Here is a 27,068-nt window from a genome sequence, read left to right as displayed (position 1 = left end):
ATAAGAGAGAAAAAGAATATTAGAAACAAATTCGGCTAGTATCACGCATTTAATTATGTTGTTTTTTTTTAAAGATTTATGTTATTCCTTTTTAATTTCTTGAGTTATATATTCTAGCTAGCTAGAATTAATGTATCCTACATGTACTTACAAATATTAATTATGAATCCTGTGAGGAGGTAAAATATATAAGGCCCGATTTTTAAGGCACAACCCATCAAAGAGCCATCACTAGAAGACAAATGAAGAGAGAGGAAAATGAGACAGAGAAAGGACAAGGGAAGGCAATGGGTAATGTGTCAGGAAAGAAAATGAGTTATTTGACTTAAAGTAAAGGGAAATGACATAAAGCAAAAGGGGGGCAGGAGATAAAATAGAGAAGGTGCCTACGGTTTTAGGGACTTTTCTTTTGGACGCTTAGAGGGATTTTTGGATAGGCTTTTTGGAGCAGCTTCTGCTTCGGCTACTTCTTTTGTGGCTGCTTCTTCAACCTCTAGAGATGGAGCTCCAGAGAGAACATATTCTACAGGAAGTAAATCTCCAGCTCTCATTGTACAGTGAGAAATGAGAGACTGTAAACAAGCATATTATAGTTAAAACTCCCCTCCCTAAATCCCCGTGGACGTAGGCCTAGTGCCGAACTACTTAAATTTGTGTGTCCATCTCTTCTTATTTTATCTGTATTTAAATACCATTCACCTCCACGGACACCGTATAGTAGCATCAGATCATCGCTGGGGGCTCCACACCTCATCGATCGAGGCTAGCCCACCTTAACGTGTCTGGGAATGAATTTTTTTCCCCTTCCAAGCTGCGCCTTTTTTGGGCATTAACAAGTATTTCATAAAGCAATTTGGGCGTTAAAAAGTAGCTTTACAATCAAAAGTATTTCTCGATTATAAACGTTAGAAAAGATTGAAACCCTAAGATTAGGGAGAATCAGCCAAATTAAAGTAGTTGACAATAGATAAATTAATAAAGCAATTTATTGTTCGTTTAATAATGGCTTGAAATATTTTGAGTCTTTCTACCTCTCTCACTTGAGATATGGACCTTCAAGTTCGTATTAGAAGGTTTTCTCATTCAAATCTAATATCCCAGAAAGCTAACATTAATCGCTCACCTGCCACTAAAAAGATAAAGAGAGAAAAAAATCAACTACAAATCTGGCTAGTATTACACATTTATTTACGTTGTTCTTTTTTTTATTGAAAAGATTTATGTTGTTCCTTTTTAATGTTTTAAGTTCTGTATTCTAGCTAGGTAGAATTAATGTATCATACACGTACATACAAATATTAATTATGACTGTGAGAGGGTATAATACACCAGATCCAAAATGGTTTTTAAGGCCCAGCCCATCGAGGGGCCATCTCTAGAAGACAAAGGAAGAGAGGGAGAAATGGGACAGAGAAAGGACAAGGGAAGGTACGGGTAATGTGTTAGAAGAGAAAATGGGTGATTTGATGTAAAGTAAGAGGAAATGACATAAAGCAAAGGGGGGCTCGAGATAAAAGGGAGAGGGTGCCTACGGTTTCAAAGACTTTTCTTTTGGACACTTAGAGGGATTTTTGGCCAGACTTCTTGGGAGTTTCTTCTTTGGTTGTTTCTTCAACCTCTAGAGAGAGCTCTAGAATGAACATCTTTTACAACAAGTAGATCTCCAGCTTCCATTGCAAAGTAAGAAATGAGAGGTTATGAGAGACTGTAAACAAGCATATTATAGTGAAATCTCCCTCTTCCAAACTCTCGTGGACGTAGGCCTAGTGCCGAATCACGTAAATTTGTGTGTCAATCTCTTCTTAATTTCTTTGCATTTAAATACTGTTGACCACCATGGACGTACACGGACACCATACAGCCACACCAGATCACTGCCAGGGGCTCCACACCTCACCAATTGAGGCCCGCCTCAGCGCATTCGGGAATGGATCTTTCTCCCCTTCTGGGTTACACTGTTTTTGGGCGTTAATAATGACACCGTCTGTGGGATTTGAGTTACTTTTTACACCAGAAGCGGAAGAATAACGATTTTTCGGTGCAACAAAATATCTAAATGAGCAGATGAAGTATTTTTATAGATAAGTGTCCTCAACCTTCTGCCTTTTATTTTTATGAACAACACTATTGCAAAAACTGGGCGAGTAAACCTTTTATTGCCTAGATGGGAACCCCAAGTTACTCGCCACTTGAATTGCAAATGCTCAGTATCCTTTAAGGGAACTGTATAAAGGGGCATGTATGGGAGGATGCAGTACACTTAGAGTACACAAGCAGGAACAAACAAGCTCACATTGCACAAGCATACAGTGCTTGAGCGCACAATGCATGTATTGTGCATGGCATGAACAGTGCCATGCACAGTGTGGGTTGCATGTTACTGTGCACCTTGGGCTCCCTCGACCACTAGCCATGGTGCCGAGGAGGATACCGGCTGCCACCCTTTGGATTGCCAACGTGCTTTGTCAGCGCAAAGGTGGTTACCGGCAATCCTTGTGGGCTGAGGGTGGCCCATGGCCACGCACCGAGGCCCGCGGTGTACTTGCAGAAGCACACTGCGAGCCACGAAAACCTGTCGGCGACTACCACACAGACCACCGGCGTAGTCTGGACCTCCCAAGGTGACCCTCAACCACCTCCCTCCAGTAGAGACCCCGTCGCGCCAACCAAGTGCATGCACAAGACTGCACATGGCCAAGGTCTCCTTGGCCTAGTCCCACCACGGCAAGATAGAGGTACCAGCAGCCACCATGTATACCGTCGACGAAGTCTGTCGTGGCCTGAGTGCCTCTGGCACGCCCCGATGCACGACGGGCAACAATGGCCTTTGGCCATGTACTTCGTGCACGTAGCAAGCTCACGACAAACTGCCACAAGCCTCTTAATCTCGTCGGAGATCACCACTTGGACCGCCAACATCCTCTGCCATCTAAGGGGTGGTCCCAAACCACCACGACTGACCCTAGTGGCCCCTCAACCACGCACCCAGTGCATGAAATGTGCACTAGATTCCTCGACCAGCTCACAACAATTGCCGTGAGTAGCCAGAGTTTGCTAGCGGCCACTACGAGGGCCACCGACACCTTCTGAAGATTCCATGGTGGTCCTCGACCACCATGGCTTACCCAGCCACTCCTCTCAAACATGCACCTAGTGCACGAAACGTGCACTGGGCTCCTCGGCCAGCTCACGACCATGGTCTCCCCTGGCCCTCCGAAAGACCTCCACTCCTCGGCTATGCTCCACGGCCAATACATTTGTCGCCAAGCAACTTATCGACCAGAGATATCCATACACCACGACCATGCACCACGGCCAGAGATCTCCTCGCCCATAGCCATGCACCACTGACAGAGGTCTCCTCGGCCAAAGCCTCCCTCGGCCAGTGACGACTCATCACCCAGACTCCACGACCATGCAACTCCTCGGCCATGCAAGCTCCTCAGACTCTTCCATGATAAACGGTAGACTCCATGCCAACCTTACCCTACAACAGGATCAGCGTGAACAAGTGCACGGCTCAAGCCAACCTCCAGCACACGGCCACCCGATTTTTTTACCTACATGGGCAACATGTAGCAAACGTTGCATGGCCTGTGCAACGTGCTCCACTAGCCCTTGCTTGCCCTCCACAAGCACGACCAATGGAGTCTTGACCCACCCAGTCGCTCGGCTAACCGTTCCCAACTAGAGGCAGAGTGTTGCCGCCACTGGCATTTTCTACCACCAAGCTGCCCCCACTTGACCGTACGGATAGAAATCACAGACAAGCATGCACCTAAAAAAATGAAAATAAAAATGAGGGACAAGGAAGAGAAGAAATGACAAACAACAGTGAGCAAACAGCAACGGACAAAAATTAGTCATAGCGGCTAAATACTCTGGTTCGTATCCTTCAAAACTTATGTGGATTTTGTTTTCACTAACATAATTGATCCGTGTAGCACGAAATATCCATCAACTACTTACCTTCTGCGATGCACCAAATGGATGCATGTAATGCCTAAGGTTGCTCTATCCCTCTCGCGGAGGAGTGCGGGTTAGCCTTCGGCTACTCAAAGACTGAATCTCGACTAACGGAATCTCCATCAACTACTTACCTTACTGCAAGGCACCAAAGGAAGAGTGTAATGCCTAAGGATGCTCTATTCCTCTCGCGGATGAGTGAGGGTCAGCCTTCGGCTACCAGAAGACAAAATCTTCACCAACAAAATCTCCATCAACAGAATCTCCAGCAATTACTTACCTTCCTGCGAGGCACTAAAGGGATGAGTGTAATGCCTAAGACTGCACTATTCTTCTCGCGAAGGACTGCGAGTCTGCCTTCGGCTACCCAAACTACTCCTGGGACGTCATCTCCTGTAATGGAACACCATCTCCTGCAACAAAACTTCATTTCTAGCAACAGAACGCCAAACGGATAAAGCCTCAGACCTTTACCGCACCCCAGCAAGACATCTTAGGTTCGCAAATTTTGCACTTGTAATTGAAAAATATTTGCACTAACAGATTTGACTTTTGAAACATCTCCTACTTACTTTCCCGTGAGGGTCAACAGGTGCGTCTAACCGTAAGGTGGCCCAACCTGCTTCACGGCGAAGTACGGGTTCAATCTTTCGACTACCCGACATTACTTTTAAGACAACATCTTCTCCAGTAAGTGTCGAGCCTCTGATCTTCGCCGCGCTCCATGACGACAATTCAGCACGATCGGACATCTTCTACTTACCTTCCTCGTTGAAGGTCAACAGGCGGGCCAGCCTTAAGGCGGCCCTGCCTGCCTCATGACGAGTATGAGTTCAGTCTTTTGATTGTCCAACATTACACCTGAGACAACATCTCCACCAGTGAACGCCGAGTGTTCACACTCGTACCATAACTACTGCTTGCAGGTTACCTTCTGGAACGAGCATTCGGAGTTAACGTGCCTCAGAGCTCCACAACCTTTGAAAGTGGACCTAAAATGTCGACGGGCTCTTTAACCACTTCGCGCGAGCTACAACAAACATACTCTAATGTTAACCGTAATTCACATAAAAAAAGGAAAGTTCACCAACATCATCGAAAATAGAAACACCAGAAGAACATATGCCTTTCAACAAGACTCAGAGTGAGTCCAATCTTATAAATTGCTCGACCCTTTTCACCATTTTTATAAAAGTCAACAGGCGGGAAAGGTTAGGGACCACCCGACCTCCTATGTGTACAAATAGGCGGGCAAGTCACTTGATTGCATGACCAACTTTTGTACGCACTTTACGCAGTCAGGCCCATCTCCCGCCATAGCCGAGCTACACTCTCGCATCCTATGCGGTCGAACCCACCTCCCGCTTATCTTGCCAAGACAGGCTTCATGCTTGCACTCAAAGCGATCGAGCATACCTCCAGCTTATCTTGCCAAGACAGGCTTTGCACTCGCACTCCATGCTGTCGAGCCCACCTCCTGCTTTTCTCGCCAAGACAGGCTTCGCGCTGGCACTCATGCAGTTGAGCCTACCTCCCGCTTATCTCACCAAGACAGGTTTCGCGTTCGCACTCCATACAGTTGAGCCTACCTCCAGCATATCTCGCCAAGACAGGCTTCACGCTCGCACTCCATGTGGTAGAGCCTACCTCCTGCTTGTCTAGCCAAGATGGGGTTTGCACTCACACTCATGCAGTCGAGCCTACCTCCTGCTTATCTCACCAAGACAAGCTTCATGCTCGAACTCCATACAGTTGAGCCTACCTCCCGCTTATCTCGCCAAGACAGGCTTCGCACTTGCACTCCATACGGTCAAGCATATCTCCTGCTTATCTTGCCAAGACAGGCTTTACTCTCGCACTTCATGCGGTCGAGTCTATCTCCCGCTTATCTCACCAAGACGGGGTTTGCGCTCGCACTCTACGCGGTCGAGTCCATCTCTCGCTTAACCCTGCGCTCGGAAATCTTTACTGATTAACGCAAGAGGAACGGATGACCAGGGCTAGCTCCCAAAATTTATTTCTCTACGGATTAGGGTCGATCAGTTCGATTGCATATTTTACCCTTGAAAATTTCCAAGATCTTTTTTGAAACAAATTGCCCTTAAGAATTGCGAGCAGCTGTAGGAGTAAAATAAATCAGGCCCAAAATGATTTTTAAGGCCTAACTCATTAAGGGGTCATCACTAGAAGACAAAGAAAGAGAAATAAAAATGGAACAGACAAAGGACAAGGGAATGCAAGGGGTAATGTGTCAGGAGAGAAAATAAATTATTTGACGTAAAGTAAGAGAAAATGACATAAAGCGAAAGGGGCAGGAGATAAAAGGGAAATGGTACATATAGTTTCAAGGAGATTTCTTTTAGACGCTTAAAGGGATTTTTGGAAAGACTTTTTGGATGGACTTCTTCTTTGGCTACTTCTTCAACTTTTAGGAGGTTCCTCGTTATTGGAGTACTTCTTGTCAATACTCCCTCTGCCACCCCTTGGTCTCTTCACAGGCATCTCATGTTAATTTTGTATCTCTCTTGCTCATGCAAGAGTCGTGATTTTGCAATGGCTTTTTGCAGGGGAGGGGTTTCGAATTCGTAGGAAGCTTTTTTCATTTGTTATAGGTTTTAGTCAAATGTGTACTTCTATAATGTGCTGTAAAGCGAACGGACTACATGGAAGGCTATTATTGGAGGGCTGTTTATTGAATTAGAACAGCTAAACCGGTTTAAAGTTTTTCCCTTAAAGTATTGGACAATAGATAAATTCATAAAATAATTTATTGTTCGTTTAATAATGGGTTGAAATATTTTGAATATTTCTACCTCTCTCACTTGAGTTATGGATATTCAAGTTCGTATCAAAAGATTTTTTTCTTTCAAATCTAATATCTTAGATAAGAGAGAGAGAAAAAATCAACAACAAATTTGACTAGTATTACGCATTTATTTATTTATGTTTTTTTTTTAAAGATTTATGTTGTTCCTTTTTAATTTCTTGAGTTATATATTCTAGTTAGGCAGAATTACTGTATCATACACGTACATACAAATATTAATTATGAACCCCACCAATATTGCTGAACATCGAACCGATCATGATCACCATGGCCATGGGTCCACGACTAAAAACAAATTAATCGAAGCCGTTCAAATTAAATCCCAGTTCCCCAATAAAAAATTAAAAATTAAAAAATTAAGGTTTAAGATATGCTAGCTGTAGCATGCTGCATGCACGTATGATATATATGCTAACTGTAAGAGTTCGTGATGGACTAGGAATTATATAAGGAATTAGGAAACCCAACCAAATTAAGATATACATCTGCATCGATCAAGCTAGTGGATAAGAATATTTTGGCTCTCTATCATCATCATCGTGTCCGTCCTGATCAACTAAGTCTATGATCACGATGATATATATATATATATATATATATATATATTCCGTCCTCAAAACTCTCTCTCTCTCTAGACTCTCTCTCTCTCTCGCAAATTAATTAATTAACCACATGATGATCTGATCTCTCAACGTACGTACGCCTCCCACAGGCCACAGCGTTCTTTACAGTACCACCTTCAATCTCCTCGCACGCCCAGGTAACATCGATCATATAATATATATACTCTTCGATCACGGACGGCTTCATGATGATATCCCTGTTTATCAGGCTTTCAATATCAATCGCTAGCTCTTGGACAACCTCATTCTTAACATGATATTAATCTCGTACGTCTTGGATCAATATTGATTATCGTTCTCACGTACGTACGTTGTTTCATGTTTTTGATCATGTTGTTGCTGATTTCAGGGGGATTAATTTTAACTAGGTCTGATTTAATAGGTATTGTTTTTAGACGAGGTTCGAGTAGTTTCTTTGTTTTTATTTATTTATTGAAGTCTAGTACTTCCGCTTGCTATACTGCAAATTAAATACCTCTGATCTGATCGATGAGAAAAAAAAAAAATAGTGTTTTGGGGGCCCTTAGTGTTCACAGTTTTTAACTATTTCGTGGGATATAATATATATGAAACGATATTTGCAGTCATAAAATACGTAAATGTCGTACAATAACTTTTAAAAAAATTAATAAATATGAGACGTATATGATAAAAAATGAATTTTTTCAAATAATGAATCCCACCATTTTTTTTAAAGATTACTTGCGCACTAGTCCACGACTATATTTAAAATTATTCATGTAAATAACCTGCAGGATAAGCAGAAAGGTTATTGTTTTTGTAATATTGTTATTGTTATTGCTTGGAATTATTTTCTTCTTTAAGCGTACTGCGTGGTGATTGAGCTCATCATGTTGATCTGCATTAATGGTTTGGAGTCACAAAACAAAACACTGTTATATATACTTTCGAGAGTACGTACAGACGACAAAGATTAATGATGCATGATGATATTTGAAGATTGTTCATGATATCCATTAATATTGTATTCATGTATTGTATTGATGTAGATCGATCGAGATGGCAACACACGACATGAGCGAAGATGAGTCAGGTGCAGTACCAAGTGCAGAGATGGTTGGAAATGCATTTGTGGATCAGTATTACTGTACTCTTTATCAATCACCGGAGGAGGTTCACAGATTTTACAATGATTCAAGCATCCTTACACGACCTGGACCTGACGGTGTCATCTCATCTGTCACAACTTTGCAAGTAAATTTTTCCAAATAATTAAATAGCTATCTATCAATAAAATGCACATTGTTTGATTATACAGTTCAGATGAGATGAAAAAAAAAATTTTTAAAAAATTGAATAAAATGAGATGAAATGAGATGTTTTGTTTTGCGAATTCCATCTGCAAAAGCATCATCAATATTCTAATTAAAACACACACACGTCATGCAGGGTATTTAAGTTCTCAAAAATCAGATTTTTTATGGTTTTTTTATAGTATTTAAACTAGCTAGTTATAATTTCAATAGTTTTTTTTTTTTTTTATAAATTGGCATTTTTCGCTTTGGAACAGGCCATTAATGACAGGATACTATCCTTGGACAACGTGAACTATAAGGCAGAAATATTGACTGCTGATTCTGAGTTTTCATACCAGGGTGGGGTGATGGTTTTAGTTACTGGTTTTTTAACTGGAGACAACAATTATAGAAGGAAATTTACTCAATCTTTCTTTCTAGCTCCCCAAGAGAAAGGATACTTTGTCTTGAATGATTTTTTTAGACATGTGGGTGAATCTGAAACCGATGATCAGGCTGATTCAGTGGCAAATAATCATATTACAGAAAGCGCCTCGAAAGCTGTTGCTTTAACTCCTGGCTCTGCAGGTAATTATCTTGTTTCGAGGTGTTCTATATTCTTTTGTTTTTGTTTTTCTTTCGAAGTGTCCTGGTAAGTATCCTCTCTGATGGATTTATTGTTTTTTTCAAAATTGCAGAGCCATCTCATTGTTCTGACCACCCAGAACCTAATCAAACTACCCATGTAGAGGATGATACTCATGAACATAAGGATGATAGTCAACAATTGTCCAACGGCCAAGTGTCAGTTAGTGAAAAGGGAATTGATCATGAGAAGCATTCAATTGATCATTCAAATCAGAGTGCTGAAAGTCCACTCACTGAGACAGCTCCTACAGTCCAGGAGGGTGCTCCAAAGAAGTCTTTTGCATCAGTGGTGAGTAAAATTTATAGCCGTCTTGCTAGTGTTATCACTGACCTGAAAATACTCAATTGCCTTGTGTATATAATCCTGCTCGTTCCAGGTGCATGCATTGAAGAAGAATGATTCTCCATTTCATGTGAGGGCTCCCCTTTCCAATCTACACATCGGTCCCGTGCATCTGTAGCACCCGATCAAGCTTCCGCTGCTAGTTCCAATAGTACTTCGGAAATAGTAAATGATCATGCAGGTTTTGTGTTTGATCTTCTTGTGTTCTTGTTCATTGATACCTGGAATATTGCTGAGAATGAGATGTTATAACGCCTTCTATTTTGGTTACCAGCTAATTGTTTGTTCTAAAATATTTGATTGATTCTTGTTTCAGTGAAGACTTATGCCATATTTCTCCCAAATCTGCCTATGCATGCCACCGCCGAACAACTTGAAGTAGTTTTCAAAACATTTGGTCCTATCAAGCATGATGGTATTCAAGTTAGAAGTAGCAAGGTCCATCTCCAACTTGACTTGGTCTAATTCCATTTAGAGTTATTATTGTTCATAGAAAAAATCTATTCATCATCCCATGATGTGGCATTGATTGAAAACTGTAATCTTTATCTTGCAACAGGGGTCATGCTTTGGTTTTGTTGAATATGAATCTGCTAGTTCCATGCAGAGTGCCATGCAGGTATTGACCTCTGCTGTTTCATTTTCTTTGCCCCTTAATTTGTTTCTTTGTCGTGAGCCTAAAGCCCATCGTGTCTTGCTTAATTTCAAACTTCAATCTTATGCTTGTTACCATGCTTTTACTGGGTTCTTTTCCCCCAAAACAACCACTTCTTACTGAAGCTTTTAGAGAGCCTCATGTTCTGAACTGATCTGCAACTTTGGTTTTTAGAAGTTCTGATGTGATTCTACATCTAACTTTCAACTTTTCTATTTGATCAGGCTTCTCCAATCTTCATGTTCGATCGCAAACTTCACATTGAGGAAAGGCGAGGCAAGTAGTTGAACTCTTACCCATCATTCTTCTTCTTAATTTTGATATTGTGTTTGTGGAATGGTTTCCTGGAAATCTCAGCATCTTTGCCAGTTGGGCAAACATACTCTCCTTCCCATCCAATTGGAGCTAGCTAAGGAGTTAAGTTTTCTCTTGCAGCAAACAATGATAGAGGGAAGTTTCCATCAGGACGGGGTGGTTTTCGAAATGATAACTTCAGGATTCGTGGAAACTACAGGGGTGGGAGTTTTGGTGGAGGTAGGGGCTATGGCAGAAATGATTTTGAGAAGATCAGAGGTGATTTTTGAGAAGATCAGAGGTGATTTCTCAAGTCGAACACACCCTAATGGTACTGGACGGAATGGAGAAAATGGACACAAAATGGCCAGAGCTTAGCTACACGTGAAGCGCTCTCAAGGCTGCAGCCAGCATGAACTTGGCTGTGACGGCTCATCATTTTACTCTTTTTTTCTTTCCTTTTCTCTTTTTAATGACAATGAAAATGATTAGTACAAAACTCTAAATAAATAAGTTTCGGGCAATCTTTTAAATAAGTCTCGCGCAATCTTTTATAGAAGAAGAAAATCTCATTTTAAAAAAGTATAAAAAATTATTTTTTTTAGTAAGATTTACTTTTTTATAAAGGATATATACGAAATTTATCTATTTAACACTTGTACCTAATATTACTCAACGATGTAAATGCCAACTTTTTTATTTTATTTTTTCCATTATTTCTAGGGTTTTGAATTTTGGATTATTAAGTACATAATCTAGTTTTTAGACTATTATTTTTTATGTTATCCATATTTTAGTTTTGTCGTTTCGAATTTAATTAAATAACTACCTATTTTAAAAGTTTAAATCAATAAAAAGTTAATTATTTAATAACATCTTAACAGTTCATCTGATCATTGAGAAGTGATGTTAATGGAAACTATCACTTTCACATCTTTATAAAATTTAATTTTTATGGGATTACCAAAATGAAAAAGGATGATGTGACCACTAAGAAGTTTAATCTTCAAGTGATTATATAACCACTTGGTTTGATTTAGACTTAAATATGAAGTAATTCGCATCTCATATTTATTATTGACAACACAACATCAAACAAGTCTAAACAATATCAAATAGAGATATCACTAATTCTATGTTTATGATTTGCGAAATGATTTGTACAATTTTAAACGTGCAAGTTTTTGTATTCTCTTTAGAAAAAATAATAAAAAAATTAAAATAGGTTACTTTTTTTAAAAAAAAAAATTTACAGAACTAGAACATCTTAAAATTATATATAACATTCCTTCATTTTTCAAACAATGAGGCAAATAAAAACTCTGAACATTAATAATCTGATTTGAAATTTTAGTCCTACAACCACCAGCTATTTTTATGTCAGCATTTTGTTATATATCAGTAATTATTTATTTTCACACTTTACACTTAACAATTTTTTTTACAGAATATCGAGTATGGGATAATAAATAGTGACTAATGAGAAGAATTATTTTTTATGTCATGATAAGAATACTTAACATTTCTCTCTTTTTTTTTTAAAAAAAAAAAAAGTACCAAAAGTTGGATCTTGATATATCTGTCAAGTCATTATATAGAACATACATTTTACATGATTTAAATAATATGATTAGATTTGTAATATTTAAATTTTAAAATTTATTTTTTAAATTAAATTATACCTGTAAATTTTAAATTGTGTACTCTAGGTTTGAAAATAATTTTTTTAAAATAAATTACTTTCCACTTATTCACTAATAAAGAGAAAACAAGAAAAAGAATAAAGAAAGAAATAAGAAGTTTGAAACATTATTTCCAGTAAATAATGCGTCAATCATAGAAGAAAAATCAAAACTATAAATATCTTTTTTCATAACAATCACATCGTTCGACGTATCCATGAACTCTTTTTACTTGCGTTATTTTCTTGCTTTCCAAAGGCCCAGTGGCCCATCCATGAATTCTCCCATTTTTCTTTCCTTCTTTCGTTTTCTCACGGTTATTTAGGCTAAAATGTATCCGTATGGACTTGCAAAATGTTCAAGAACTCTCTCATGGTAACAGGCTCCTGAGGCCATGTTTTCAACCGAGGGTATTTTCTCTGTTCGCCGGACGGGGGAACAAATCTCTGTTTTCTCTTCGATTTTAGTTACCCAACCTATCCTTAGATTAGCTTTGACAACATCTGAAACCAATCTTCGAGAGGTATGTTTGTTATTCTTCCATCTCTTCATCTGGGCTTCTCTATGATTGATTGGTTTTCATTTTATACGGGTTCTGTGATTACTGAATAGCCGTCAAGAATCGGCTGATGGGTTTTCATTTCATGCTTTCGTTTTGGTGAAAAGTTACGTTATCGTTGGTTGGGGTTTGGTGCCACTACAGTAGCTATTCTGTGTTTCCATTTGTATACGATTGTTATAGATGGTGGGACAATAGATGCATTGAAATTTCTGATATGGTTCTTAAAGAACGAAAATTTTGGGTTTTCGGGGTTTGAAAACCGAAAATCTAAGTTGCTCGTGCTGTTTTTCATCTCGGTTGGAATGCTCCTGGCAAAACTATTACTTTCCGTCAGTGGCGCGTGGACGATTTTAGCAATTTTGGCAAGTTTAGATGCATTAAAGAAAGAAAGCCATTGGTTTTTGTTGCTTTCGGTTTTTATTTCTTATTAAATTCGGTAAGCAACATATTTTTTACAGTTATTTGGACGAATTTTAATATGACTTTCAAGTCTCTTTGAGCTCTACTTCGTTAACTTAGTGGAGCTAGTTTAGTTTTGGTGTGGTGAAATTGGAAAGATCTAATCTAAAGACTAAAATGTTCTTTATATTTTATATCCTTTTCAACTAAAATTATAATTCTCCCGACCAGTCAGAGTTGATTGCTTCTCCATTGAAGTGATGGTTTTAGGGGATTTGTTCACATTTAGCCCTTTATTTTTACTTATACAACACTTCTAACTTTCAGGTTTTATATTCAGTGGATGAGGTTAATTTCAGTTGATCTGGTTTCAAATATGATCATTGACCTGCTTGCACAAGCAAGACTGTGCTTATGACATGGTGACATTTAGATACCATCTAACATATACTGATGTGGGCAATGCTCAAGCAATTCTCATCTAGGAAGCAAAGCAGGAAAAAGTAAAAAATAATGGAAAAACCACGGTATCATTTTCTTTCTCTTGATCTTTCTGAATCTGCATCTTCTCAGAACACTGAGAGGTCCAATTTAGATGAGAATGGAAGTCGTGGGTCTAGTCTTACTGCAGGCTTGAAGAAAAGAGGTCATGGGAGTCGATCTTGGATTAAAATTGATAAAAATGGGAACTCAAAGATTTTGAAGCTTGACAAGGCCACGATAATGAGGCATTGTTCTTTGCCTGCCAGGGATCTCCGACTTTTGGACCCTTTGTTCATTTATCCTTCTACAATATTAGGACGGGAGAACGCTATTGTGGTCAGTCTTGAACAGATCAGGTGTATAATCACTGCCGATGAGGTTATCCTGATGAATTCCTTGGATGGATGTGTTGTTCAGTACAAGTCAGAATTGTGCAAACGCCTTCGGAGGAATAGAGATAAAGCTGGTAAGAAAATCATTCCAAGCTAAATTGGTTATTGAACTGAACAGAATACTTGGTTCTACCTTCAAAAGCACATCTTAAGTTCTTGCTGAGAAAGGGTGCTGATACCATGCTGTGGAGCCTTTTGAACTCTTTAATTTTACAAAGTTAAATTTTTGCATGGATTGCTTATGATGTCTACCAATTTGATTCAGAGGATCTGCCTTTCGAATTTAGGGCATTGGAGCTAGCTCTGGAATTAATATGCATGTCTCTAGATGCTCAGGTAACAATCTGCAACACAACCAATTTATGGAAATTGCCTTCTTCTTTTTGGTAAAGTTGCCACACCACTTTGGGAACAATTATGAATGTCCTTGATAAGGAAAAAATCCAGTTTTATAATGTCTCAAACTTTAATATTCAGAAGGATATTCCTTTGGGTTTTTGTCCACAAATCTGATTGGTGTGCTTTTGGCGTTCTTAAAATAATCCCATTTGTGCCTATAAAAAATAAATAAATCAATCAATCCCATTTGATGATCACTGATGAGAATTTTAAACCCATCTTTGCATCTCGTTTCACACTACTCGGACCTGGAACGTACTGTTATCAGTCTTAGCTCCTTATGATTGATATGGTTGGTCTGACACACGTTTTTTAACCCTGAGCATAAGGGCTTATCTCCATAAAGTTATAATTTAAAGAGGAAAATGCCTTTTAACACCCTCCCTCAAACTCTTTTTGCAATATGACCACCAAACTATTAAAACTGTCACCTTACCCCCAGATAATCAATCCTTACTCCATATTAGGTGGAAGCTTGGTTTGCAGTCTTGGATCAGATTGAATCTGGGACAACATTTCCTTGTTCTTTTAGTACTCTGATATATTCATCTTGAACTGAGGTTGGCAATTAAGATGAAGTCTTCATATTAAGTTATAAGAGAAAAAAGGTGAAGTCTTCGTATTACTTCAGATGAGTCTGTTGGGATGAATTGCATGCATGTGGGAAAGTATTTCCTGATTGGATATTACCTGTTTCATTAATTTGTTTTTCTTTAGAGAGCCAAAAAAGCCTCAATCTCAATTACTTGGTGCTTATATGAAGTCTTCTCCACCATTGAATTCTATTTAGATCCATATTTTTCTGTTGAAAATTTGTCAAACATAACCACAATTTTAACATAATAATTTAGCAGGAAATACTCCCAAACTAAATCTACAGGATTGTTTCTAATGTCTCGAGCTTAATATTTGCATTCACTTTTGTACTTTGATGGGTTTGGCACAACTTGGGTTTCGCTAGAAGCTATTAAGTGGGTAAGAATATGTATTTAAAGTATCATGCAATCTACATGGAAATGTGTTATTTAGTGGACTCTGAATTTTGGAAGGTCTGCTTGACAAAATGAAGCTTGAAATATTATTTTCTGTTCAACACCTTGCACTATGAAGTTTCTGGATTTGATAGGTAAAAGAACTGGAAAGGGAGATATATCCTGTGCTAGATGAATTGGCGACATCTATTAGCACTCTTAATCTGGAACGTGTGCGTAGACTCAAAGGCCACCTCCTTGCCTTGACTCAGCGAGTTCAGAAGGTAAATATGTCAAGTCTAGGATATCTCCTTGCTTCTCATGTCCTAAATTAAATTAAATTTCCAGGTCCGAGATGAAATAGAGCATCTTATGGATGATGATGGGGATATGGCGGAGATGTATCTGACTGAGAAGAAACAAAGGTCAGAGGCTTATCTGTTAAATGACGTTTCTGTACGAACTGATACTTCAGGTGGGGCCAGAGAGGTTTCAAAATCTGCTCCTGTTTCACCTGTGGGGGCCTTCAGTGGAGCTCCATTTTTGCAAAGGGCTTTTAGTAGTATCATGAGTTCAAGCAAACATGGAAGCTTAATGGGTTCATCTGACGGAGAGAACATTGAACAACTGGAAATGTTGCTTGAGGCATACTTTGTTGTCATTGACAATACCATGAGCAAGTTGTCATCGGTATGAGATGTTTTGACTCCCTGTAAAGCATACATTTGACCTAATATGTTTAGTTTCTTATATAAAAATATTTTAGTTTTGAGATTTATAATTGGGAAATTAGTAAGTTACTTGTATCATCTGACTTTGCCACATCTCCTATCACTTATCTCTAACCAACCCGCTTGCATATATGATTTCTTATCATCAAGGCCCGATTCAGATGTGATTTATTGCATAGAATTCGGCAGGTGTGAGCATGTTATGCTATCCATACTCATAAAGAGAGGCACTTGGTTATTGGGATAGAATCCTCCAATAAGTGATTTGAAGGAATTGCCACTTTACTCTGCTTATGCTGATATCAAATTTTATTTCTTTTATTGGTAACCCAGCTCAAAGAATACATCGATGACACTGAAGATCTGATCAATATTAAACTGGTAAGGCATGATTTTTAACCTTCAGATTTTATGTAGCCTTCCTCATATTCTTTGAATATTAAAACATACATACTAAAATGTGTTATGTTTTTCACCGTGTTCATGAATAGGGCAATGTTCAGAACCAGCTCATACAATTTCAGTTGCTTCTTACGGCTGCGACCTTTGTGGCTGCAGTATTTGCTTCGGTAACTGCAGTATTTGGAATGAACTTTGCAGACTCAATTTTTGACCGCCCCTCTACTTTCAATTGGGTTCTGGTTTTTACTGGTTTTACCTGTGGGTTTTTGTATGTCTGTTTCCTAATTTATTTAAGGCATAGGAAAGTCTTTCCATTGTAAATTCTGTTGTGAACTGGACGTAAATAAAGGTACAAGGTTCTGACTTTGGAACTGTAATTCCATTGCGGGTTTCTTCCCTCTGTTCATGTCTTCCCCCTCCCCTCCGCGGGGAAGCAGAAATGGTTCAATCTAAGCCAGGGGTTGCAGAATAGGTATTTTACAACATATGGTGCTATTGATCAGTACACATGAAAGAATGGTACTTTGGCCATCTGATCACCGGCTGAGTGGGTTATTCAGCAGCAGCTTCTGCTAAGCTATCCCTCAACGGTTGAAGCGCTCAGCAGTTCCATAATAGGTCTTGAACATGGCTACGAGCTGTTGGGATTCACAAGTTCATCCTTCAACTAAACTGGGAGGCAGTCACAGTGAATATGCCTTCTCTGGAAGGGATTTGGGTTTCTTAGAGTGGGAGAGAGAGACACATGAAGCGGACTACACAACATTTATAGTTGTCACAGTGAATTTCTAGAGCAAACATTAAATGCTCAATAGATATAAGATAGTATGTGGCCCATTTTATATTTGAGGAATGATAGAACAATCACTAATTCACAACTTATTTACAACTTCATCTTAACATAATATTATTTTTAAATTTAAACGCTAACAAATTAAAATAGAAATAAAAATAAAAACTCTAAAAACCATTATTTTATTAGATAGTTGTTGTTAATTAGTTGTGAAATAGTGATTTATGTTATCATTTTTCTTTATATATCTATATCTTCTCCGCTCCATATCTCAAAAGTATAGTCTCCTTGACCATGAACATTTGAGTAGCTTCAGTTGTTGGATGTTCTTTTGCTACATGGATTTATTGAGGGAAATTAGGTGCAATTAATGGCATTAAAAGCAATAAAAACTTTATATGCAGTTACTTTTATATACTTTTTTACGCATTCTACTAATATGATTAGCTGCATCATTTTTTTTTAATATAAAATAACTGTTTCGATCAATCACATCAGTAAAATATATAGAGTACATAAAAGTGATTGTACGTAGCAGAATTTTAAAAGCAAAAGGAGTAAGAGGACAGACAATAAATAAATAAAAAAAAAAAAAAAAACAAGGTTGATGAATGCAATTGTGTTTACTTATAGGAGTCTTCAGCTAATAAATAAATAAATAAAAGCCTTCGGATAAAGAATATTTGAGTAAATAAATTCTAGGTAGGTGAAAATCAAAATTGGCAAACTTTCTTTAGGATGCGATGCCTACAGGCTAAATTTCCTTGAAATGTTTTACAGAAGAGATCGAGATTTCTCGGAATATCTCAACTCTCAAGGTTCACGCTTGCTCAACCGATGATGATGTGAGTATGGTCTCTACAATATAATAAAAAAGAACGATTTACAAAAACAACAGCTGGAATAGCTCAGTTGGCTAGAGCGTGTGGCTGTTAACCACAAGGTCGGAGGTTCGAGCCCTCCTTCTAGCGTTTTTGTTTTCGATTTTTTATTTTTGTATATAATAAATGATTTATTAATGTTTCATTCCTGTGAATTTGTAATAATTCATTCATATCTTGAAAGCTTACTTCTCTTATCTATAACAACAGAGCTTTGAAAGAGAGAATGTTTCCCAACTATAATAATGTGATCTTATTGTCTGAGTTGATTTAAGAATAGTAATATTTTATAAGTTCCGTTAAGATGTGTTTGAATGTATGAAGTAGGTTGAGACTTGAGATGGGTCTTCACTTGTTATGAGAAGTTGAAAAAGTAACGAATCTCATCAATGATTGGTTTGAGATAGGTTGAGGTGATTTCATCTTTCCAAACACAACCTGAGTGTTGTTCTATTTCATTAAGCTCCTCTTTCCTTTCGTAATTTGTGGGGATCTATCATAAATCCGTTATTCAAGAGTACAAACGTTTTCAAAACTAAAAATTCATTCATTTTTGCTGGCCAAGAAAGAGAAGTCACTGCATTTTGGGAATGTCTAAATTAGAACAAATGCTGTTGTTATCGTTGATTAGACAATCAAATAGAGAAATTGAGCAGATATACAGCAGAATGCAATCAGGGCAAAGAACATAGTCTGCACTTTAGGCTGACATTCGAAGACTTCCAAATCAAATCTTAAGCATGATTTCACACTCCTACTTTCACCTCAGGCCATTCCTTTGAGTCCAAAATTTGGTGGAACTTGGTCCTGGCTCCTCTTCTTTAAAAAAAGAAAAAAAGAAAAAAAAAAGGCAACTAAAATTTCCACCAAAATGGTCATTACAACAGTACAGTGTAATTATTATGCATATCCCTAAAAGATACATGCTGTCTCAACACTCAAAATGGACAGCAGAAGCCAATATTGATCAGAATAGATGGACATTCACAAGATCAACCAGCGTCCGTCACCATAGCAATGCATCAACCAGAAATACCAGAGGAGTGCAATTAATTTTAAGAAGGTGGAACAAAAAACATAAATAAAAGCAAAACAAAAAAGACAATGCAAATCATTAAGATTCAAATGACATAGCAGGAGGAAGGGAAGGGGGCATTCTTTTTTTATTGCATGAAACAGAGAACACTTGCAATTCGCGTACTGGAAAGAAAATTTACAAGGATATATCGAAAGAACGATTCCAAATACATTTATGTGCAGTTTCTATATCAACCACTTGATGCTGACAGAGATCCATTAAATTCCATATATTTATGCAACTTTGCATCTCAACCAATCACCTAAGCAGCAGAATATGCTTACTCTTGACAAGTGTATCAACTAAATTGATCATTTATGCTTTGTACAATTTCTAGCAATGCCCTTCCGGCAGCCTACTTATTTTCGATGCCCTGATGATCCCATAAGAACTCCAACAGCTACAATAAACATAAACAACATACTGACAAGTAATACATATGTCCTTCCTGATGATTTCCGATACTCTCCAAAGATAAGTATTCCCCAAAAGGTGCTCACAAGTGGAAGTGCCTGATATTACACCAAATTGAAATGAGCATCAGCAGTTGGTGAACATGCAGGTGTGCCAGGCGCAACACTTTTTCTACCAGTTTTTAAGAGAAAAAGTGGATGTATTTAAGCCGAAAATTTACTGACAAAAGAAATCTTATGATTTTTTTCAACGATTTTATGGATGCATTACACTAGACTATCTTATATACGAAATAACACTAACCTGAACAGCATCTGCTGCTGCATATCCTGCAGCTTGACCTCCCATAAATTGGAGACCATTGCCAAACCCACACAAAAATCCAGCCAAAAAGGCCCAGCCTCGGCCATTCCAGTCTCTCACATAAGCCTTAAGTGATGATCTGGGTAAATTTAGTACAGGGTGGTAAAGGAAGGTGATGTTCAGAATGATGGCAAGGACAAAACAGGAGACTGAGAAGTAGAAAAATGCTGTATAGACAGACAAGTGAGGAACCCCTTCCTTTAAAGTGTCCCATTGATCATTTGTTGCCAAATTGAATGCTGGTGTGAATAGAGAGAAGCAGCCACCAGCAAAGAAAGTTATGGTCAGTCCAATCAAGGTGCTCTTCCCAAACACCTGCAGTCAGAATCATACATGTAGTCTAAGTGTTACATCCATGGATAGATGTCTATATATGCCTGGTGGTTGAGCAATTCATTTAAAAAGAAAGAAGTGGGCCAATAAAAAAGTATAGAGGTTCTGGGCAGTCATCAGCTTATAATTTCAAGTACAATTACCTCACATTGATTTCATGCACGTGGGAGATAAATAAATGAAAGTGCCATTGTTCAAGATTAATACCATCCATGGCTATCGAAGCCGCAGTGAGAGAATATAATTTAGATTAATAACCACCCACCTTAATTGCTCTTCTGTTCTCAAGTGCTATGAGAAAACCTGCAGTCCCAGCTTTGGCTTTCTCTGCAGAATAACTTCCATTTTCGAGGTCCTTACCATTGTTTGTAACTGTTTCTTTAGACGTGGAAACATCTGCAGCCCTGTCAAAAAGTTCAGTTTGTAGAAGCATCAGCTTTATATGATCAATACTGCATGAGAAGAAAGGAAAGAATCCCCGATGCAGTATAAGTTTTACTGAAAAATTACCTAACGCTGCAAATTTAGAGCAAGGAACTCTTTCAGAGATCAAAGATAAAGTGGAAAAGCAACATTGTATAATGACGCCTGGTTTGGATAGAGAGATGCTTTCATCTCATCTCATCCCATCTCATCTCATCCTCATCTCATCTCAATATCCAAACACCACAAAGACAAACACTTTTCAATTTCAAATATTCAACTTTTTCATCTAATCATTACCTTATTATTACAATTTTTCCAATCTTCTAAATAAAAACAAAAAGCAATTCAACTTTTTCAAATCCCAAAGCAAAAATTATATTCTAACAATATTTGAATTTTATAATATTTTTATTCAACTTTTCTCTCTCATTTTCCAAAACTCCATAAAACATTTTAACTCAAACTATTCACAAACCATCTCAACTCATCTCATCTCAACTCACTATCTAAACCAGTTACTTCATTGACTTTCCAAAAGGAAAAAAAAAAGCTTCTTTTTATTTAATCCGAGTCTTTTACACTTTGTTGCTGCTTATCATTGACTGGCCCATGTCTATGTTTCTCATTCATCTCTCGTATGCAAGCACGTCACCCAAAAATTGTATTAATTTGAAACCCAGGACAACAATGATTTGTAATTTTTATTTTTTGGATATTGTTTCCCATGGGAAAAAACTAAGCCAGAACAAATAACAGAAAATAATGCAAAAACGAACCACATTGAAAGAGTTTAATAACCAATAAGGATTCAAGATTCTGCAAGCTATTTGGCCCATATAGGAAACCGATTAGGCAACAGTTTCTATAGACAACAGAAACCTTAGTTCTAGATCAGCACAATTCCATTTATAACTAATGAGGACAGAGGCATACTCGGCTCCAACTGTATAATCACTTGACAAACTTTCAAGCTTTTTTTTATTATCAGCTGCATTGGATGCATGAAGAAAAGAGCCAAGACAAACCGCAGTCAAGAAGCAACCAACACCAGGGAAAAGAATCTCAGCTTTATTGATTTTGTCATCCAAAAAGTAATTCAAGGTTGTGCCTGTCACAATCGGAAGAGAGACTATAATGAAAAAAATACATCTTGCCAACCTCTTATTTCATGGTTTCTGTTTAAAATGCATATCCAGACACAAATAGATGTGCACATACATAAGAATGTGTGTGGGTGTGTGCACGTGCTCAGGTGTGCATGTTGATGTGCCACTGTGTGGAGAGATAGAGAGACACCTATAACCACAGTGATGCTTGAAGTGATCACTTCAGTCACTGATAAACCAACAAAAGCCCAAGCATACTGAGTAGATAGGTTGCCAATGCTGAGCACCACCCCACCCGCCATTGCAAACAAAACAGAGGGCCAGTTATTCTGCATCAAGCACCATAATGAAATCACACATCAGTTGTAACTGATATGATGCCATTGAACCAAGACTCATGTCCAACTATGTAGCATCAATCACCTCAGAAGATTCAGAACTACTTCTGTTTGAGACACAACACAATTAACATACTTATGGTACATAATTACAACTTGATGGGGGATTGAACAAAAACTAACTCAAAATGAACCGCCTACTGTAGATTCAATTATTTAAGAAAGCATGGCATCATCCCCAAGCAACAACAGAGATCTCGTCATCCAATGACATTTCATTCAGCATCCTTCAACAGCTTCAAAGGCATTCTCTCATCTCAAAAGAGCATCCCCTCATTACGTCCCAGCATTCACACTATGGTGTCCTAGAGTCAATTGGTAAACATGCCAATAAATCACAATACCAGAGTTTAGCCGCCTAAATCCTAGAAAGTCTGGAGTAGATGGATTTCCTAAGTGAAATCATCAAGAGCATCAACTAAAAATTAAGTTCATATTTTCACCCATTTTTTCCTCACGAACAACAGCCAATTGTTAGTTTGGAAGTTGCACAGAGCGAAGACAATTTTCAAGCAGTTGGGAGGACTTGAACCCAAGCTATACAACCAGACTTCAACAACAAATCAGCTGTTATCACATATAACTATTATTGACACAACAGAGTTGCAGGAATTTTTCATACAAGTGAGCTGTTCAGAAAGATAACTTCATACTTTTTCATACAAGCAAGCAAATTTTTTACTGCAGTTAAAATCTTACATCCCCAGAGAGAGAGAGAAGACATAATACACTAGAGCACTATTAGTGATTATATAACTCCACTCAGGAAAAAAAACCTCCATCTTCCTTCTTTTCATAGATCTGCACCCAAACTTTCTGATAGTTTCCACATACTTAGTTAAGCAATAAAACATGGGATATCAATCTACATACGATAAGCTCCTCCGTTTTAATTGTTCAGAGTTATAGCTGAATAAATTTACAGTCATTACAGTTCCCAATCCATGTAAAGATCGAAAGAATGAAGTATTTCTTTCTTTTCTGTATACTGATCTTAGACAGTACTTTTGCCCCTTTTCATTTCATATGCATGGAAAAGGTGATAGCCCAATGAACTGGGGGAAGAGAGAGAACAAAGTAGAAGGTTGGCATGTATGTTAATGTGATTTAGTTGGGTTTTTTACCACAAGTGGAGCAAAAAAATTGGGTTTCCAGATCTATCCAACTCATATCCATAGAAAAATGTGAAATCATGTCCTTTATACTTCCAGCTCAGACAGAAGAATAAAAAAGAGCAAGTTATTTATGGTGACTACAATAAACAAGTCGTCAGATTCCCAATATTTTCTTCCCCTGCAAGAGGTCGCATTAGAAGCATACCTAAACATAAGAAAGGAAAATAACATGATTATATTAGATCATAACAATTAACAACAGTAACACCAGAAAATAAAACTCTACCATATTGTTTTTACTTTGCATTGAAGAATGCATCTTTTCTATTCACGTTTATACTTTCATCAGAATTAATTTTCATTTTCCAACATTATTTTCATGAGGACTGGTTTGCAAATGCTTCGAGAAATATGTCACAGTAATTTATTCACCAGATAAAAGACATAAATGATAACAAAATGTTAAGAACGCCACCTCTAATATACATAGAGACTTGCCTGAGAAAGTTGAACAAAAAAATTGGGCGAAGCAGGTGTGCTCTTGCCTATCTCCCCAAATGTTAAAGCAATAATGACAGCAGCCAAGAGATTTGTGATCGAGTAGTCAAGGTAAGTATGTTGAGGAAGACGACCACGTCTTTCCAGGAGAGTCATAACAGCAGGCCATGTGCCCAAGAACATCAAGGAAATCAGCATGCATAGGATGGCACCTCCTTTGCTCTCCACCAAATACATTTTCAAATCCCCAGATGTATAATCCTCTCAGTTGGAGTAATTGAGGAGGTATTCAATGAAAATCCAGCAGGGAGACCCTCCTAGAAAAATCGTGCAGGGAGAGGCAATATGAATTACTCTGTTTCATCTGGCTTACCACGTACATGTAGTATAGTACTACCCACTCATTTTGATAGCCAATAAAAGCACTTGCAGCATTCCAGACCCATAAAACAGGATGGAAATTCAGTTGCTGCAAAAAACTGAAATACAGGGGTCCCACTATAAAGGGAAGAAGAGAAACGTTGACTGTGTAAGTAAGAAAGAAAACAAAATCTTCACATACACAGCGGAAATGAAAGAGAACAGGTGAATTATAGAACCACAGATTCAGAAGATTTAACTTATGGCTACTGCTCCTCATGATTAAGAATATGCAATTCAGAGGGTCCCAAAGAGAATATCTTGAGTAAAATAACAGGCAAAAGATCACTAGTGGCGGCGAAAACAGCGAAGCATCCGGAACACACAGCGTTACAGAGCAAAATCCAATACTCTAATGACTAATGAAAAACGTAGAAACCCAACTGTCCACACAAGAAATCTCAAAAGTATCTACAGCCCACTTTTTAAGGAATGTAAATTATAACTTACAATTCACCTACCGATCAAAACCCGATGCAAACCCCACTACATGGGACACCAAAGTAGGCCAAAGAAATCCTCCGCACGCATCACGCATCACAATCACGATCACAAATTCACAACCTCAGATTCTTAGGTAGGAAGTTTCCATACTACGTGCAAAACCGGGAGAAACGGACAAGAGAGTGGCAACACAGAGAACCTAGAGAGAGCAGTTTGGATACAGAGGGTGATAATGTAAGCCGTGTAACGAATCAATCATATAAGCTATAAAGAGCTTTCAGAATCGGAAACCTTGGATGCGGATTCCCTGAGATACAGTTGCTTCTTTTACAGTTTCCCACGTTCACTCGCAATAAGTCATCCAAGGTAGAGATGGGCGGATTTATATTATTATATAATTCCGGGTCAAAGAATCGCGAGAAGTCGACCTCGTGGTTTGAAAAAATTGCAGGAAGATGTCCACAAGGAAAACCCAACATAAATCATGCTAGGGAATGCAACTTGCACATGATTCGATTCCGAATATTCACAACCTCAATACAGGGGAATCAAAAGTAAAACAGTTTTCATATTAAAATATGGATGGGTTGCTATATTTAACATTAAAAAGTGAATACAGTAATCAAATTGATACTACTGATAAAAGCCGGTGCGGAGTACGACCATCACCAGATTTTCATATTCTCGGAGTGTTTTATTTTTTGTCACTTTGTGTGTGATTCTAGCTAGCTTGTTTGTGGGTCATTTTCATTGCCTCCCCTTTTCACACGGAACTCGGAAGTTCTCTTCTGAAAGAGTAATACCCCGTAACAAGCTTGCTGTTACGGAGTATTCCTCTTGGCCAATGGCCATCACGATTGCAATTTTTAAAAAAATCTGATATTGTGGTAAGAGTCTAAGAGATAAAGATCCAACAAGTAATCTCACACACGTTAACTCTTTATAGGATCTGTTAAATTTATTTTAAATAAATATAATTTTATAATCTGATAAATTACATTAATTTATAAAATTATTTTTATATAATCCATTCATAACTAAAGTGTTTCTCTTCTTAAAAAAAAATTTAAAAAAAAAAAAAGAGGCTCTGGTTAACATGCTTATATTGTTGCTAGGCCTGTGCTGAAAATGTTGTGACCCGGTCCGTCCGTGAGACCCGACTCCACCCGACCCAAAAAAAGGGGTTGAAGTAACGTGCAGGTCGAACCCGCTGAAACCGACTGTACGTTTTAAGGATCTCAATTTCTCAAACCCTAGTTGCCATGAAAACCTTTGTCTTAAGGAAAAATTCGAGGCCATGAAAACCATGATTTACCAAGCTGATGTTTGAGTGAAGGACACCGTTGGAGGCTGCTGCAAAGCCCACCTCTTTTCTTTCTCCCTTCGCCTCTCTTCTTCTCTGTCCTCATGCCAATGCCCATCAGTTGATGATGGATCTACAAGTTTCATGAGTCGTAAGTTTGTGAGTTTTAAATGACCACGATGGGTTTATAAGCTTTATCAGGCCGTGGGTCACAGTCACAATTGCAAATCTGTGTTTCTGTACACATATATGGGTCTATAAGCTTTATGACCATGTCCTAACCTCTTTGCGATATATATCCATGAACAATATCATTTGTGCTAATGCTTCCTGACACGTGCATCCACACAAACACACACTCTTTCCTCCCACATTGCAGATTTGGTAGAAAAATAACAGATCTTGAGCTATAAATAAGGTTGGGATTCCGCTAATTCTGTAGAAAAACCCTAAAGAAATGAGGATCGCACCTTGTGTACATGCATAAAATCTTTTCTTCGATGCTGTGGGAAAAAGGGTGCCAAAGGACAGTGAAGATCGCACCTTTTACGTTGATATTTACACGATGCGCACAAGGTTTGATTTGGGTTTGCTTTGTTCTGATTCGCAGTTTTGCGATTTCCTCATTGTGCTTCCAATCTCAGGTCGGGTCGAGGCCGACTTGATTTGTGCCAAAGTCGGGTCGGGTCGAGTCAGACCAAAACACAAACTGGATTGCTCAGGTTGCAGCCCTAATTGTTGCTAAAGAATGGATAATATGGCTACATTTGTCAACTTTTAAAATTTTGGAAATGATAAAATATTTTTGAGTGAAATTTCTCCATGGTCGATAATATCTTTAATCACATTGCCTAACATAGATA

At 38.2% G+C, this 27,068-nt stretch overlaps 3 protein-coding genes and 1 non-coding gene across 6 annotated transcripts; 3 read left to right on the top strand and 1 right to left on the bottom strand.

Annotated features, from left to right (window-relative positions):
• Positions 1-7,435: 7,435 nt before the first annotated feature.
• Positions 7,436-11,027, top strand: LOC121258768 (nuclear transport factor 2-like). The gene is made up of 9 exons (XM_041160305.1): positions 7,436-7,553; positions 8,427-8,631; positions 8,948-9,260; positions 9,371-9,609; positions 9,730-9,844; positions 9,980-10,101; positions 10,223-10,282; positions 10,543-10,594; positions 10,754-11,027. Exons 2-9 carry the CDS (start codon positions 8,437-8,439, stop codon positions 10,900-10,902), a joined length of 1,245 nt encoding a protein of 414 aa, XP_041016239.1. The 5' UTR covers positions 7,436-7,553; positions 8,427-8,436; the 3' UTR covers positions 10,903-11,027.
• A 1,500-nt stretch (positions 11,028-12,527) lies between these two features.
• LOC121258039 (magnesium transporter MRS2-5-like) lies at positions 12,528-17,010 on the top strand. Of its 2 annotated transcripts, XM_041159369.1 has the most exons (8): positions 12,529-12,817; positions 13,583-13,782; positions 13,876-14,204; positions 14,396-14,466; positions 15,656-15,784; positions 15,849-16,190; positions 16,565-16,612; positions 16,723-17,010. In XM_041159369.1, exons 2-8 carry the CDS (start codon positions 13,769-13,771, stop codon positions 16,951-16,953), a joined length of 1,164 nt encoding a protein of 387 aa, XP_041015303.1. In that variant the 5' UTR covers positions 12,529-12,817; positions 13,583-13,768; the 3' UTR covers positions 16,954-17,010. The 2 variants fall into 2 exon arrangements, with proteins under 2 accessions (XP_041015302.1, XP_041015303.1); XM_041159368.1 differs by having other exon boundaries at positions 12,528-12,817; positions 13,583-14,204.
• A 1,313-nt stretch (positions 17,011-18,323) lies between these two features.
• On the top strand, positions 18,324-18,397 carry TRNAN-GUU. Its single transcript has one exon. It is a non-coding gene; the product is annotated as a tRNA-Asn (tRNA).
• Positions 18,398-19,194: 797 nt separating this feature from the next.
• Positions 19,195-25,645, bottom strand: LOC121257060 (ureide permease 1-like). 2 transcript variants are annotated; one of them, XM_041157929.1, is made up of 8 exons: positions 24,920-25,645; positions 24,039-24,366; positions 22,218-22,356; positions 21,855-22,029; positions 20,761-20,899; positions 20,103-20,477; positions 19,714-19,897; positions 19,195-19,374 (listed from the first exon to the last, which is right to left on the bottom strand). In XM_041157929.1, exons 2-7 carry the CDS (start codon positions 24,273-24,275, stop codon positions 19,745-19,747), a joined length of 1,218 nt encoding a protein of 405 aa, XP_041013863.1. In that variant the 5' UTR covers positions 24,276-24,366; positions 24,920-25,645; the 3' UTR covers positions 19,195-19,374; positions 19,714-19,744. The 2 variants fall into 2 exon arrangements, with proteins under 2 accessions (XP_041013863.1, XP_041013864.1); XM_041157930.1 differs by lacking the exon at positions 19,195-19,374 and having other exon boundaries at positions 19,587-19,897; positions 24,909-25,643.
• Between the last annotated feature and the right edge of the window lie 1,423 nt (positions 25,646-27,068).

This window comes from Juglans microcarpa x Juglans regia, chromosome 3S (assembly GCF_004785595.1).
Source record: "Juglans microcarpa x Juglans regia isolate MS1-56 chromosome 3S, Jm3101_v1.0, whole genome shotgun sequence".
Lineage (NCBI taxonomy): Eukaryota > Viridiplantae > Streptophyta > Magnoliopsida > Fagales > Juglandaceae > Juglans > Juglans microcarpa x Juglans regia.
Note: the sequence above shows the minus strand (reverse complement) of the source record. Positions and strands in the feature narration are given on the sequence as shown.

Coding starts and splice junctions, on each gene's coding strand:
- LOC121258039 (XM_041159368.1), top strand. CDS start 13,769: ATGGAAAAACCACGGTATCATTTTCTTTCTCTTGATCTTTCTGAATCT. Junction 14,467..15,655: donor GCATGTCTCTAGATGCTCAG/GTAACAATCTGC, acceptor TGGATTTGATAG/GTAAAAGAACTGGAAAGGGA. Junction 15,785..15,848: donor TGACTCAGCGAGTTCAGAAG/GTAAATATGTCA, acceptor TTAAATTTCCAG/GTCCGAGATGAAATAGAGCA.
- LOC121257060 (XM_041157929.1), bottom strand. CDS start 24,275: ATGTATTTGGTGGAGAGCAAAGGAGGTGCCATCCTATGCATGCTGATT. Junction 22,030..22,217: donor AAGCATCACTGTGGTTATAG/GTGTCTCTCTAT, acceptor CGATTGTGACAG/GCACAACCTTGAATTACTTT. Junction 20,478..20,760: donor AGAACAGAAGAGCAATTAAG/GTGGGTGGTTAT, acceptor TTCTGACTGCAG/GTGTTTGGGAAGAGCACCTT.
- LOC121258768 (XM_041160305.1), top strand. CDS start 8,437: ATGGCAACACACGACATGAGCGAAGATGAGTCAGGTGCAGTACCAAGT. Junction 9,261..9,370: donor TTTAACTCCTGGCTCTGCAG/GTAATTATCTTG, acceptor TCAAAATTGCAG/AGCCATCTCATTGTTCTGAC. Junction 10,283..10,542: donor CCATGCAGAGTGCCATGCAG/GTATTGACCTCT, acceptor CTATTTGATCAG/GCTTCTCCAATCTTCATGTT.